Raw genomic sequence first — 16,568 nt, forward strand, 5'->3', positions numbered from 1 at the left:
GGTCCTGAACTAGCAGCATCAACATCACCTTGGAACTTGTTAGAAATGCAAATGCAAATCCAGTAGGCCCACCCCAGACCTACTGAATGAGAATTCTGGAGGTAGGGCCCAGCAATAGGCATTTTCAGAAGCCCTCCAGGTGATGCTGGGACATGTCAAAGTTTCAAAACCATTGCTGTAGGGAACGACTTCCCCACTCTGGATGCATGCAATTCAGATGGGACTGACCACAGTCTCAGCTTCCAGGGATGGGCGCATGACCCAGAGAAAATCTAAGGTCTTTCTCTCCATCGAAAGTGCCAAACTGATGAATTGTAAACTGGAGATGCTGGGAGCCATGTCTGCCACCTGGACAGAGCCTGCCTGAGAGTAAAAAGCAAAGGAAAGAGACAGCACCAAGAGATGCCCAGTGACTTTGAGCACCTGCATCAGGCTGTTCTGAATTTCGAGTATACTTCCAATGAGTCTCCTTTTTATAAGCATCAGATAGTGAGTTGATGAGCCCAGGAGTTCAAGACTAGCCTGAGCAACATATTGAGACCCCGTCTCTACAAAAAATAGAAAAATTAGCTGGGCATGATGACGCATACCTATAGTTCCAGCTACTTGGCAGGAGGATCGCTTGAGCCCAGGAGTTCAAGGCTGCAGTGAACTATGATGATGCCACTGCACTCCAGCCTGGGCAACAGAACAAGAAAGACCCTGTCTCAAAAAAAAAAAAAAAAAAGGGAGTTAGGTCTTTAACACTCAACCGTCAAAAGAATGCTTATTTAACGCACAACATGGGGGAAGGCAAATTCTAGAAAAGATGATCTGTTAAGTTTGACAAATTCTCAGATGTTAAAGTTATAGTTTGTGGGCATGTAGAGAATTGGTGGTCACTAGGGGCCAGTGTGTGTTCAGTAACACAAGCCATGCCCAAGTGAACACATTTCCACGAAAGGATCACTAGAATGTGGATTTGGAGACTGTTGTAGACAATGTATCTGAATGGTAGTCCTCTCAGTAAGTTCTTAAGGACAAAGTGGAGAAATGTGGGCTACATAATAGTGCAGTAGACTGTCTGCATAATAACCTCAAGTGACTTTAAATGACAAAGAATTTAAATAATGCAGACAATCCTGCCCATCATTCTACTCAACAAGCATGTGTCCCAGAGTAAGAGATGACAGATGTGACTTGGTTGGACAGCCTTAGTTCTCACCACTATCGCAGTGTCAGCATCTTACTATGCCAGTTCTGATTCTAGCACATAAACGGGTATTTTTCACATAGCATGACCCTTAAGTCAAGTTGACTACATCAGGTGCTCAACCAAAGGAAGAATGACCTCAGCCTTTGCACGATTGATTCCGGAATGCTCTTCCCCCAGATCTCCACAGGCCTTGTTCCATCTTTTCATTCAGGTCTCATTTTACTGTCCCCTCCTCAGAGATGTCTTTGCTGGCTATCTAAAGTGTATCCAACACTGTATAATAAAATATTATGGGAAATAAGGAGGCAGGGAGTACCTTATAAGATTTTCACTTTACTGACTTTGGGACCTGTAGTCAAGTTGATTTATAACAGTTGAACAATTAAATCCAGTTGATTGGTTATTTTCAATCTGGAATGAATGTCTAGAAGTTATATTGGATAGAGATATAGAAATCATGGTTATCAAATTTATATATAACCCAAAGCTGGAATGTATGGCTAAAATGCTTGAAGATGAAGATTCCAAAAGACCAGAATAGACTCTCAAAAATGAGTACGAGAACATTCAATTATAGGCAGAGTTTGGTGCCTGGATTAAAAAAAAAAAAATCAACAGTGCAAGTACATGATGAGAAGATTTAACATGATTGCAGTTTATATTTAAAGGACTCAGTTTTAAGTTGATTGTTAACAGAAATCAGCAATGTGCAGGGGAAAGGATCCAGAACAAAGGTGGGCAGTGAAAAACTCCACTTCAAGATCGTGCCCAGACTTTGGTGCTCAGTATCAGGCGCCCCTAGAACTGAACAACAAAGATACTGAGGGATTGCAGACTCATGCCATGGGGAGAACAGCTCAGAAACAGAGCTGTTCTTTAACTGAGAAAAGAGATTTTTAGCACAATAGATATCTTGAAATACTCAAAGGGATCTCACACATCCAGAGTGGTTCCAGAGGACTAACAAGAACCAATGTATATATGAAGTTAGCTAATGGGAGGTGGATTCAGCCCAGAATGAGATAGCATTAATGATTAGAGCTGCCCAAATATGGAACAGACTGCCTTTTGCCATCTCCATCGCTTTACAGGAGGGCTGCAGAGGGTTGGGAAATTGGCTGGGCCTCCTGCAAGTCACTCTTTTCCACTGGCCTTTTCTGTCTGACTAGCTTTTTGAACTACCTGCCTTTTGGCAGCTAATGTCCCCCTTTATTAATGCCTTTGAAGTTCTTTGATCAAATCATTCATCCTTCTGAATCATGGTTTCTCTTCTTTTTCTCTCTTTATCCTCAACTGCTTGAATATGACTGCAATCCTTGCTGAAAAATACTATTCTTACTTTTAAGAACCTTGTTAAGAAGCAAGTAAAACATAACGCATAAAATAAAGTGAGCACAAGTTTTTTTCTACATATGAGAACCTAGATATTTCTGCCTTTGGAAGGCTGAGTTATGACACATTTTGGCAACCTATGAACAACAGGTTTCAGAGACACCAAAAGGTTGAGGAACCAAGAGCATAATTGTTACGATAATGTACAAGGGGCCCATTCTGGGCTAAAAATCACACTGTTTCACTTTAAAGGAGTATTTTAGCTTGCAGTAAATAGCTTGCAAAGAACAGTCTAGGAGGGCAGGGGCAATGTGGTAACAACCCCAGTGTGAACTTACACCTTACTCATCTCTGAGAAACCTATAATGCTGTCTAGCTTTGGTTTTGTCTGTTTGTTGTAAACCTAACTGTCACCGCCATTCTCATGAGGCAAGTAATTCTGAGGCCTTCTAGTCTATTTCACAAATTGGAAATCAATGAACTTGAGTTCAGCAAAAATTTCCTGAGGCCCTCCTGTGGGTGAGGACTTTTGCAAGTTACTGATGGGTTGGGTATGGTGGGACTCTTTCATTCATTCAAACAGCAGGCATTCAATACATGAGTTTATACCAGGGACCGTTCTTTGTACTGAGGATGGACAAGGCAGACAAGCCCTTGTTCTCATGGAGCTTATAGCCTAGTGCTCCAAGAGACACTAGGAGACAGGCGGTAAACAGCTCAACAAAAATGCACTATCAGAGAGAAGTGCTGTGAAGAAAATAAAACTGAATAATGTGACAGAAGGGGAACTGGGGAGGGTAGCCACTTTAGATAGCCAGCAAAGACATCTCTGAGGAGGGGACAGTAAAATGAGACCTGAATGAAAAGATGGAACAAGGCCTGTGGAGATCTGGGGGAAGAGCATTCCGGAATCAATCGTGCAAAGGCTGAGGTCAGGAACTTCTACAGGAGCTCAGAATTGCACCAGAGGTGCTTACAACCCCAAGCAGAGACTGGGCCACAGAATAGAGATGCAAAAATCAAATGCCTAAGACAATTTCCAGGTTGAGAAAGGTCACGATCCTCCTCCTGCCTTCAAGGCTTCTATCCATGCTGAAAGAGAGAGGTGAGGTAAGGCAGAAGAAGCGGTAAGAAATGGTGCAGAGCTGGTCTCAGAGATGAAAGGACCGCCAGCCCTCTATGACCACACCCCCATGCAGTCACGTGCCGCTCCTGACGAGGCTCTGATCCTGCGACCTAACCAGTTTGCGCCTTGCTTCTTTCAGTGCGTTGCCATACGCTAGAATTTTTTGTTTGTTTGTTTCGTGTAGGGTTTTGTTGGTCCTTTTCCAAGTATCAGTCAAAACTACATGCCAACCTCCACTCCTTGGAAATAATTAAATGGCATGACTGATTTTTTTCAGCTGGGTGATGCACTATGATTTGCATCTGTTGAAGGACTTTATCTTAAGTCGTGAGGCTGAGCCATTGGGGACAACTGAGCTGACGTTTTGCTCTGCTCTTGCTCATGTGGATGGCGCACTACTGCTGAACACAAGAGTGAACTAAATGCTTCGTTGTGCAACCTATTTATTAATACTTAAGCTGCCTTTCTTTGGGAAGTGAATATGTTCACGTTCTGTTCATGAATTCGATGAACTGTCCCCTCCCCTTGTTAAGTAGTATAATTTCTTTATGTTGGCAGAATTCTCTTTATCTTGCTGTGACCTAGGCTTTGCACAAACCTCTCAAGCAGAGCAAATTATCTGTTGTTTAAGAATAAGTTTTGAATTAAAGTCCTTTTTTCTCCTATTGGGGGTGGTGGGAGTCCATAAAACAGCCTTCATCTTAATGCCACAGCGAGGCACCTCCTAGCACAAGTCTAGCTGCTATTTAGCAGCTACAGTAGCATAACCTGTGACTTCTATGCAGACATGTATCAAAAGCTGTGTGGGCTATTAAAAATGAAATAAAACCTCCTCCCTCCTCCCTGCAGAAAAGGATTCCCTCAGTCAGGGCGCAGAACCCGCCGGGGAAGAGCTGGTGTTGGCGTGCGAAGCAGCTCTGGGCTTGGGGGTGTGGGATGCGGTGTTCCTGAGGCGACAGATGAGGGATTTTGGCTGTGTGGGAAGGGAACTGCGGAATTCCTCCTCTCGGTTCCTGAGGGGGGCTCTGAAGGAGACAGATTAGGATGCAAAGCGCGGCCCGGGCGACCGAGGGCGAAGAGGCGAGCCAAGGACACCAGCACGAGCGCGCTTCAGGGACGCCCCGCGCGGATTGTGCCCAGGTTCCTCGGCCTCGCCTTCCAACCACCCATCCTGGTCCCAAGCAGACCCCGGAAGGCAGTCAGTCTCTGGGGGCAGAGAGCAGGGAGCCCACCGGGAGCCCTTCACTCCACGTCCGCCGATGGACGGGCCAGAGAACCGCACCGCCAGAAGACGGACCCAACTATCCCCTGGGTTGGCCCCGGCGCCGCAGCGCGCACTGCACGGGCGCGACGCGCGCGGCCTCGATCCGGGTTCCTGGGGGCGGTGCGCGGGAGGGGGCGGAGCCTGCGCGGCGGCGTGGGCGAGAGGCGCGCGGGAGGGAGGGGGGGGAGGCGGGGCCGCGCCGCCCGCGCCGCGCTGGGCTCTCTCGGCCAATGAGCGGCGTCCACATGCCGCGGCGGCGGCGAGAGGGGAGGCAGCGGCCGATAAATGCTATTAGAGCAGCCGCCGCGGAGCCGTCCCCGACGCCACCTCCTTCTCCTCCGCCGCAGTTTCCTTCGCCGCTGTCGGGGGCGCGGAGCTGAGGGACCTGGGCGAGCGCGCTCCGCACTGCCCCGCCGGCTGGCCTCCCTTGCTCCGTCCCGCCCTCAGGGGTCGGCCGTGCGCCCCCTCCTCCGGCCCGGGCGGGGCCGCGATTCACCTCAGGAGAGCGGGGAGGGGGCTCGGGGCCGCGGCCTGCGCTCCCGGCGGGCGGTTGAGGGCGAAGGAGGCCCTCCCTTCTGACGAGGGGAGGGAGGGTCGGGAGCCCCCCCACCCACCCGGCAGCCAGGGCCGGGCTGCCAGAGGGGCGGTCGTCTGGGGGAGGGGGCGCGGGGTGATTCAGCGCCCGGCGAGGCGGAAGCGGCCGGAGGAGGAGGAGGGGGAGAAGCCAGTCCGCGCCTGGGCGCCCGGGGTGGCACGAGCCCGCGGCCCGAGTGCGAGGCCGAGGCCAGGAGGCCGCGGGGACGGGAGGTGAGGCCGGTCCGGCCCCCCGAAGCCATGGAGAACGCGCACACAAAGACGGTGGAGGAGGTGCTGGGCCACTTCGGCGTCAATGAGAGCACCGGGCTGAGCCTGGAGCAGGTCAAGAAGCTCAAAGAGAAATGGGGCTCCAACGGTAGGTGCCCGGCGCCGGGGCTGCCGGGGCCCCGCGCGGCTCGGCGCGGGCGCGAGAGCTAGGGAAGATGGCTGACCGGGCTCCACCTCGTGGGTCTCGGCTCCGCGCCCGTCGACGGCTGCGGGCGCAGGCCGGGCCCGCGTGCTGGCCCCGCGGGAGAGAGGTTGCAGGCGGGGGGCACCGGGGTCCGCGCCTCGCCTCCTCTCCCCTCGATCTCCTCGCGTCTCGAGCCCGTGACCTTCCCGGCGCACAACTAGCTCGGCGGCTTGTCTAGCAGCAGCCGGCCCAGGTGGAAGGAAGGACGAGTCTTGCAGCTGGGTTGAGCCCGGCGAGACATTTTCTCGTCCCCAGTCGATTCATAAATCGACTCATAAGGCGTTGTTGTAGTTGAGAAAGCCTCTGATGGTTCTCGTACTACCCAAAGTTACACATCTGGCAGAAGTGATGATATAGCTGAAACGACTCCTTGTTTCAGTAGCCCTAAATGATTTTACTCTTCGGGCTGGAACCTAAAGCCATTGATTACAAGAAATAGTGCATTTTTTCTTGAGATACCGGTTTTGTATGCTTTCTTTAAAAAAAATTGAATGGTAATATAACTAGGTCTGTTTTTCAAAGACATTGTTGCTCATAATTTTAACAGTTCTTTTTAGAAAAACAGAATACTAATTTTTTTTTTTTTTTAACCTCTCTGGACACGTTGCCTGGCAAATTTCTGCATTCTACAGAGTTACCTGCTGAAGAAGGTAAGTAATCTTAACGTGTTCTATCCCCCCCATTTGTGTGCTGATGTTAAGATGACAATTACAACAAATATGTTTGTTTCTGACAGGAAAAACCTTGCTGGAACTTGTGATTGAGCAGTTTGAAGACTTACTAGTTAGAATTTTATTACTGGCAGCATGTATATCTTTTGTAAGTATAAAATTTATTTCCTTTACCCCAGTAAAGCTGAAAATATACCATAGATAAATCAGAAATCATGCTGTCCCTTGGCTGAAAACATATTTGGAGATAAAAGCTGTATTTACATGTTTAAAATCAAACAAAACAACCTAGATATTTTAAAATTATAAATAAAACACTTCAGGTCATTCATGTTCAGAAAATAGATGCCTGACATTTATGGTGCAGTTAGAAATTGTTCCGGAATGTATAGGGATCTTACAAATTTTTGTGGTTTGTGATTTTAGCATCAAAAAGTTCTTCACTGGAGGCCTTTTCTGTTTTGGGTTCTTCCATTGTTATTATATTGTAAGATCATACTAAGATGATGTTGGGCTCTTTGTAGTCTGTAAATAGAACTTACAAAAGGAATATTCCAGTTGCTTTCCCTTCCTGGTAATGGCAAGGTGACAGTTGTTCCTGACAGTGACAAGAATGATGACGGCAGTGATGGCACCAGTGTTGACCAAATTTGGTCACTGACCTTTAGGGTGGTATATTTATCTAAATTGGACCCCTGTCTTGGGTGATTCCTAGGTTGAGAGAACAAGGTTTAGTACAGTTGGTTCTAGATCTTGAAAGAAAAAAAAAACCAGCATAGTGTTTTTTTTTCTTATTCTCTATGTGCTTACCTGCTTGAGTCCTGTATGGTTGCTAAGAAACTAGTGAAATGCAAAGAACTACATCAGAAAAAAGGTGATGGGGGTGGCCAGGATATTTCTAGGTTATTAACATTTTTTTCTCTTTAAGTATTGTTGCATTTTTTTCTCAGGCAATAGACTTTTCGGTAGTTTTCCTAAAAATGGTCATGAATAGGACACAGATGTTCTTAATCCTGAAAGCATGAGATGCCTTTTGTTCTTGAATTACAGTATTTTGTTTTTATAGAAACCATTATGGGAAGTGGCATTTACCCAGTACAATACTACTGTCAAGTTTCACAAAATTGACACAGCTTCTAAGATTTAATTTTGTGTGTTTGTTATGTATGCAAGTCCCAGGGATCTACCTCAGTTTTTATGACAACCAAACTATGGACGGCTATTTTGAGAATTAAAGCAGTGGGCATTTAATTTAGTTCAGATGAGGGAAGGATTAATTTCATACCCATCTTTTAAGCAGTGGTAGCAAGAGGTAAACGTTTGGAGTAATTTTCACATAAATTCTGCCATGAGGCTTTAATATATCATACTGTGTTAGCCAAGTGGTATGTAGCCATTAATAATTCATTCTCTAAGAATCTTTTCTGTGGTTTTCATTGAATAAAATTGAGACTTTGATAGCAAACCATTCAGCATACTGAATCAATTGCTTCATATCTCTGACATGTCTGTCTTTGATTAATTTTTAAAAATTTTGCCTCCAGTAAATGGCTGCTGTTTTATACCAATTAAGATAAATGAGTAGAGCTGTTTGATTAACTGTAGTTTCAATACATTGCTATGGGGGAAAATAAGTGATATATTTGGAGGTAATATAAGATTTATATTTAAGCTGTCTGCATAATTAATTCCAAAATAGTCTCAACTTTGGCAGTTAAATGTTGGAATGCAGTAAGGTGGTCGGCGACTAGTGTATACAAACCAGAGGTAAAATAAATTTTTACTGAATTCTGTGTTGCAATTTGAAGCAGTGTTGGAAATAATGCCACCGATGTTACAATAAACAAAATGTTGGCTATTTGGGTTGTATAGGGTCTCTTTCTGAGTGGCCGATTTGAGTGACTTTATATTAGCATTTTGAATTGATGTACGTGGATTTTTTTTTAACTTTGACGTAATTAGGAATTTATAATTTGAAGGCATTTTTGAATGGATTTTAAAATGCTTTAATTTTGTTGTAAGATAGGACATTGGCTTTTTAGAAGATTATAGAACTATATTTTGGAGCTGAAATTGGAGTTCCTTTTTGGTAACTACTTGGAGTTATTGCTCAGGAAATGAACTATGTTACATTTTTATTTTATGGGTTGCAAAATAGAAAAAGAGTGAGTGTTCAGGGAGTGCTTTTACTATAGAATTCGCTTAATTTGCTTTGGTTTATTTGGCCAAGAAATTACGGATGTGAAACCTGTTCAGTTGATTTTCTTCATGTAGGGTTGGCACGGCTGCTACGTTGTACTTGACCTTTTCATTCCTCATTTCTTTATCCTTCAAAAGAAAGAGCACTGAGTCTTTTTTGTGGTAGCCAGTTTATTCCTATTGGCTTGACAGGAGAAACATGGTAGAATATTCAAGTTCTTTTGGAGAATTGACAGCTCTTATGATGAATACTTAATGCATCATCAGGTCATGCTCAAGTTAAAAAGAATATTAGTGATTTATTTCAAATATCAAACTAAGTAGTAAACTGTTAACCATAGTTAGTATTTTACTGTGTCAGAAAGTAGAAAACTGCATTAATGTTTTACTCTTGTGACTGTAGGGATGAAGTTTAATTTGTAATATTTGCCAGAATGTTTTTTTTTTTAGAAGTAGATTGGATTGGATGAAGTGAGCTTCTCCATCTCCCGGTACATATGAATATTAGAAATTCCTTAATTTGACAGTCAAGTTACCCCCCTCCCCCAATATTTCATTTTGTCTTTCCATCCTCCTCTTGGTTACCAACTTTGCCTTAAATGTACCACATCATATGGTTGCTTGACTGGAATGCCTGCCCGACTTTTCCTCTTCTTTGCTGCTTCATTAGGTATTGAGCACTTGTTACTTGGGTTACAGCAGCAAACAAAGTGGACAAAGATCCTTAACCTGGAGGATGGAGCTGTTGAGAAAAATCAAGGGGGCTTGGAAATAAGGAGTACAATTCTCAAATAGGGTGTTCAGAAAAGTCCTTGAAGAAGGTGACATTTGAGAAAAGATGCAAAGGGGGATGAGCGTAAGGGCCATGTTGGTCTCAAAATACTCCTGTCTATCTAAATCATAAAGTCTTCTCTAATAACAATTTGCTTAGGTTTCTCTGCCCTCTACCCATTTCCTACCTCAGCTACTTAGATTGACCCTAAAATGCTAATAAAACATCTTAACCTTTCAGTTACATTGGAATAATTGTGTATATGTCTTGTCTTTCTACTGAACCTTTTGAAAAGGATTCTTTATTTCGTAGAGTTAGTGCATTCAATATCACATATGTTCGGGTGAGTTTGTTTTGATAGCATTTTCAAAATACATGGGATCTGTTTACTTTGGTTTTCTCAGATTAGTACATTCAGAAAGTATTTGCATTTTGTAGTGGTTTAAAATTTTTTCATGTCTGTTTTCTGTTAATATTTTAAAAATGGGATAAAATGAGCAATTTACTGATTGGTTTAACTAATTTATTTAGAACTTTTCTTAATGGTTCAAAAGATGAATTTTTCAAATACAGTATATATTACTTACACTGTACTTTTTTTAAAAAAGAAAACTGTATTCAAATTTGAAAACATTAAACAATGTTTTTACATAAACTTTGTGTCTGGATCAGAAAGAATGAGTTCTAATCCACGTTGGTGTTTTTCATGGATGAAAGCATTTTTGTTTCCCACCCTAGAAATTGCCGTAACACTTATTAATAATCTTTTGTATCATTTTTGTGAACTGTTTAATTTACATTTCCTCTTTAAAAAATTTTTTAACGTAAATTTTTTCATCTATTGAGCAAGTGTTTGAGTGCCCAAAGGCACAGTACAAATTTCTGCGAATACATGGAGAAGCAAAATGTGCTTATTATCTTCTGTTTTCTTTTTATGATCTTATTAAGAACTCAGTCCATTATCCCAACATAGATAACTGAGTCACAGTATCATGATTGTCTCCCAGTTTTACAGCAGAATATTCCTTTTTACCTTGGATTAAAATTTGCTTTATTGTAGTTTCTGTCAGAAGTTAGCAGTGTAGAGATTAATCATGTAGATAATAATTGAAAGATGCCCTAAATTGAAGTTGAATGTTCATTAGCAAATAGTTACTTTGAATAAGATTGGCAAATTTGAAACTTTGAACTTCTTTGAGCCAGAAGACTAAGACTTTGTATTAGTGCAAAGCAAAGGGGAAAAAGAAACACTGTGTCTAAAATCATTTGCCAGTAGCCTTCTTTTTCACTCTCCTTTGCTATTTATGAAGTTGGTTACCTTTTTGCTCCTAATGTTTAAATTCGTGTACTGCCACTGTCTTGTATCTTAGAAGTCATATGAGATTTTGTTTCGTTAATTTATACATTTGTTCAATAAATATATATTGAGCATCAACTATGTACCAGAAGCTCTGGGCCCCTAGGAATACAACATGGAACAAAAGGCAATATAAGCAGATAATCCTTTGTATTCAACCTGTTGTCAAGATTTTTAGAAACATTTTCCTTGTCTCCTATATAGGTATACATTGTGTAACTTCTGGTAAATTAATTATGAACTCACCTTATTACAGTGCTAATACGGCATCTTGCATTTCAGTAACATCACTCATCCAGTTTTCCTCCCCTTTCTTCACCCCTCTCCCCATCTCATGGAGTCTTTTATTTGTCAGCAGTCATCTTCCCACTTAATGCGAGGACGCAAGAGGTTTTCTTATCAGTAGAACAAAACCATGAAAGACTGCCCACCGTGATATGACGTGGTTGCTCTTAATTTGGGGCTGTAGTATTTAATTCTGTGGGTTATTTGTGATTTCAAAATAGACATTTTTTTAAAGTACTCTGGAAATTAGTGATTGTCAATTTTAAATAGGTTTGGGCAGCATCTAAGATTTACCCACTAGTTTTTCATCAAGCGGTAATTTATCTGTAGCACCTTTAAATAACAATATGAATGCTTATGTTTCCTACATATAAACATTTAAAGTAATACAGAAGAAAAGGCTACTACATTGTACAAGTTAGGATTCTTATATATATATATTTTTTTTTTTTTGAGACAGAGTCGCACTGTGTTGCCCGGGCTACAGTGAGTGCCGTGGCGTCAGCCTAGCTCACAGCAACCTCAAACTCCTGGGCTCAAGCGATCCTCCTGCCTCACCTCAGCCTCCCGCGTAGCTGGGACTACAGGCATGCGCCACCATGCCCGGCTAATTTTTTCTATATATTTTTAGTTGTCCAATTAATTTCTTTCTAATTTTAGTAGAGACGGGGTCTCGCTCTTGCTCAGGCTGGTCTCGAACTCCTGAGCTCAAACAGTCCGCCTGCCTCGGCCTCCCAGAGAGCTAGGATTACAGGCGTGAGCCACCGCGCCCGGCCCAGGATTCTTATATTATTGATGAATACTTGTGAAAAGGAACTGCACATTTTCTTGAAAAGTAGAGGTTTGATCTGATAGTTGTGTCACTGCTTCCCTTAGTCTTTTCCTTTGCTGTAGCTGTTATGCGATGTTGCTTTAAGTTTGTTCCCCAGCCTTGGCTGCCAAGAGAGAAATTCATACCCACTTTAATAAGGTGTGAAGCTTATCTTACAGTTGCTAATGCCTCACTGACCTTTTGGAAAGGTCCTAGTTATTCTTCAAGTTGACCAATTTTTCTCCCCCAAGAGCTAATTAAGTTTTTTATTTCTGATATACTCTCCTTGGCAGATGTTTGAAAGCCTAGTATCAGAGCAGCTGTGATCCTGCATCTTTCAAAATTTATAACTTCCTAGAGAAGTTTTCATTCTGGCATTAGGCCTGGCCTTAACACTAAGGTTGCCCTGTTGAAAGCTTACAGCAGCATTTATCATGTTCATTGTGGTTTTCTACTTAACTCTAGCTGACTAGATGTCAGTGTGATTGACATCTGTCAGGACCTGGGTCCTAGTGTCTCCCGGTGTCTCCCCCTCAAATTGATAGTTCTTATTAATTCACTGTTACCCTCTTGCAAGAGTCATGTTGGGCCTTGCCTTAACGTCTTTCTTGTTGTTTGCTATTTATGTAAAAGTTCAGTTTATAGTATTCTACTAAGTACAAATATAGTCAGATGGTTTCACTATTGCCATAAATCATATCAACAAGAGTGCTTTCATTGTTTACTAAATAGCTCTTTTAAAGAAAAGATTTTATTATAAAATATGCAAACATTTTAAGTAATGTTTAAGGAAAAGAACGCAAATCCTGCCTCCTAGATTAAATCCTTAGATCTGTTTAACGCCGTTTCTGGATTGGCAAGTTTCCACAAAAATTGGTTGTTCAATTTTTAACCATTTAGATCACTCTTTACCATATTCTTTATTATTAAGATTCATTGTGTTGGGTTCTCTCTTTACCACCTTTTACAGTTGGTAGATTGTGAAGTACACTGTGGCCCTTAATTTGTAGCTTTTATATCTTAACAAGGTTAGAGTTGTATGAGCTAAAGTTTAACTCTTCTGCTCATTTTTCTTGGAGCAGTGTTCTGTATCCAGTTATATTTTTGGACTTACCTCTGAAGTGCTATAGTGCTGTAGTAGATGTCATATGGAAGATGACCTTCAAGATACGTTCCTGATCTCAGAAAGTGTTGGAGTAATTCTGAGATGACCTTCAGTAATACCACTGAAAATAAATGGGGGATTAACAGTTTGTATACTCTAAAATTTGAGTCCATAGTCAAGTTTTACTATGAATTTATACTACATATGGATATTATTTGATATGACTATTAACCGAATCAGCGTAGCTTTGATGATCACTTTTTACTTTAATAAAATCAGGAATTTAAGTTTTACTTTTTCTCAATATATACATATAAAATGAACGGGATTTAGTACCCTCAAAAGTATTTTATTTGGATTCTAAAATGGAATTATGATATCAAAAAACTAACTCTTAAGGGTATTGTTAAGAAGTATATTTTTGACTAGCAAGAATTACAAACAGAATGTAAGTTATTTCTGTCATATTTTGCTGCCATTTTTTCTAAAGAAGGTAACAAAATATTATAATTCCTATTATAATTCCTTTAGTGCTGGCCACTTTTGTTATCAAGTGGCTCTAAGCCTGAAAACACAATAATTCTAACACATGGCATTTTTCTTCTAGGTTTTGGCTTGGTTCGAAGAAGGTGAAGAAACAATTACAGCCTTTGTAGAACCTTTTGTAATTTTACTTATATTAGTAGCCAATGCAATTGTGGGTGTATGGCAGGTAAGCAAAAATTCTTGCAGCACTAAATTTTAGTAACTTATGTAAGTGATTTGAATTGCTTTAGTCTTTCTGTTTTATTTCCTGATGTACTGAGAGGAAATACATGGAAAATCTACATGCATTTTTTTTTTTTTGTCCATTAATTTATTACAGAATTTTAGACCTCATGAATGTAAACTTTGCTGTTAAATTGCTCAGCCTTCATGGCAAGGAGTTAAAATAGATGAGAGAAACTACTTAAGGAAACCAGAAAATGAGGAACCAGTATATATTGTCTTTATATTTCCTGGTTGCTTCCTATGACTTCATAAACTCAATTTCATGTTTATTCTCCTTGGATTTTTTTTTTTGTGGGATTAGCTATAAAAACTGTTTAAGCCCTAAATTGTTTTCCCTGTAGTGCTTACCCCTGGCTGTGTTCCCTCAATCGCCCAGGCCTTTCTTACAGAACGAAAGCTAATTTTACTACAGAAACATAGGGGCATCCCCCATTCACATAATTGTTCTGCTGCGGCGGTCCCCAAGCCCCAGGCTTCGGACCAGTATCTGGCTGTGGACGGTTAGGGACAGGCTGCAGAGCTCTGGGCCGCACATCCCCCACCCTTACTGGAAAAATTGTCTTCCATGAAACTGGTTTCTGGTGCCAGAAGGGTTGGGGACTGCTGTTCTACTGCAGATACCTAGTCGAGGATTTTAATTTTTTTTAGGATTGTTGATCTGTTTGAGGTTTTTTTGGATAGATTTTAACAGACTCTGACACTAATACTTGAATGAATTTGAAGTACCCATCTTTTACGTTTTTGATGGATATAGTCACCCCTTTGAGGACTAAAATAGAGTGTGCCTATCGCTCTTAAAGTGGAAGTGTCTTATAAACACGCTTAGTCCTATTGCAATTGTAAACTAATGATCTTGGTAAGTGTGAAGATCTTTATGTGGTAGACTCATATTGAAAGATGGCTCTACTTAGAAGAAATTTTTAATTGTGCCACATATTCCTTTTATTTCTTTCTAAAACAATTTATACTTGAGCAGAAATGATCCCCTTATGAATAGGCAAAAGAAACAATACATAGCATTAGGTTTTTGTTATTTTCAAGCTAATAATTTGTATTTTTTTTTTTTTTTGAGGCTGAGTCTCACTTTATTGCCCGGGCTAGAGTGCTGTAGGTGTCAGCCTACCTCACAGCAACCTCAACCTCCTGGGCTCAAGCAATCCTCCTGCCTCAGCCTCCTGAGTGGCTGGGACTACAGGCATGAGCCACCATGCCCGACTAATTTTTTTATATACATATTTTTAGTTGTTCAGCTAATTTCTTTCTATTTTTTTAGTAGAGACGGGGTCTCGCTCTTGCTCAGGCTGGTCTCAAACTCCTGAGCTCAAACGATCCTCCCGCCTCGGCCTCCCAGAGTGCTAGGATTACAGGTGTGAGCCACCACGCCCGGCCAATTTGTATTTTTTATTAAATGATTTATGCCAGTTACCGTGGTAGGTACTTCACAGTACATTCCTGTTTATTTCATCCTTACTGTGGCCTTGTAAGGCAAATGATATTCCCATTTGACAGATGTGATATTGAGGTTCAGAGTGATTAAATGACTTACTAAAGGCCATACAGGTGAGCCCAGGCCCAGATTGATCTAAATTCCAAAGTAATATTTTATAATGGTTTTCACAAGACTTGTAGATTTGTCTTAGCTTTTTTAAAAAAAAGGATAGCATTCTTAAGTCTTAATCCTATTTCCATAGTATACTGAATGGTATGAGCAATATTAGAGGTTTCTTGCCTCCTGAAAGTAAGAAAAATTCTAGTTACAGTGTAAGGTAGTATGGGGGAGCATTATTTCTGATTAGTGTCATCAAGGAAGGCTCAGAAGTGGTGATAGGCAATTGGGAACTATATACAAAAGTGGAGTTTTGTGGGTGGAGGCTGGATAGATCGTTCCAGAGAGGGAGTGGCATGAGCCAAATATGTTTGAGGAATGATAAGCCAATTTGGGTTCAAGTAGGAGATGTAACTGGGGGTTGGGGGTGTGTGTGAAAACTTTCAGAACTAAAGGAAACTTTAGAAGTCATGTAAGTTATCCTTTTGTTTGTAGCAAGGTACAAACAAGGTATATTTGTATTTCCCCAAGTTGACCTGTTTTTGGTGTAACCTATTTCAATCTATGATTATTCAATTCCTTTTCTTAATCCCTACACTCCAAATATTCCTTTTCATAGTTTGAATTGAGTGGGGCAGTGAAGACTTTTATAGTGGTTTTAATTGTCATCTTTGTCCTCAGAGTCTGAGATAGTTTAAGTGTATGTTTCTAATTTAAATGTGTCTCGGCTGGTTTTTAGTAGGAGCAAAGTACAGTGCTCATGGGACATCTGCTTAACCTTGAGCAGTCCGGTTAAACTCTACCTGACATGACCTTGAAGAGTGAGAATAGAAAATAAAACTGCTATGATTCATAAGTTTAGAGGGGGGAAATCCTATGGAAAAAGAAGTTTGTTTCAAATTTGGCTGAGTACCAACAATGCTCAGAATGTATTCTTTCTCAAGTATCAGTACCATTTGAATTTATTCCAGGACTTTTATAGTAGTTACGTTAATTATGGCTAAATATTCTAGTATTTCTGTTAATTATAAGGTGATGCAGATAAACTCATTGTTTTTTGTTTTTTTTTTTTGTTTTTTTTTTTTT

At 41.3% G+C, this 16,568-nt stretch overlaps 1 protein-coding gene across 1 annotated transcript in view; it reads left to right on the plus strand.

Annotated features, from left to right (window-relative positions):
* Positions 1-5,187: 5,187 nt before the first annotated feature.
* Positions 5,188-16,568, plus strand: part of ATP2A2 (ATPase, Ca++ transporting, cardiac muscle, slow twitch 2) — a 66,834-nt gene continuing 55,453 nt past the window's right edge. The window contains exons 1-4 of the mRNA XM_012663446.1: positions 5,188-5,869; positions 6,598-6,615; positions 6,702-6,784; positions 13,773-13,877. Of these exons, the coding sequence (XP_012518900.1) occupies positions 5,752-5,869; positions 6,598-6,615; positions 6,702-6,784; positions 13,773-13,877 (324 nt within the window). The 5' untranslated portion in view covers positions 5,188-5,751. The remainder of the gene's footprint in view (positions 5,870-6,597; positions 6,616-6,701; positions 6,785-13,772; positions 13,878-16,568) is intronic.

This window comes from Propithecus coquereli, unplaced genomic scaffold (assembly GCF_000956105.1).
Source record: "Propithecus coquereli isolate 6110/MARCELLA unplaced genomic scaffold, Pcoq_1.0 Scaffold81, whole genome shotgun sequence".
Lineage (NCBI taxonomy): Eukaryota > Metazoa > Chordata > Mammalia > Primates > Indriidae > Propithecus > Propithecus coquereli.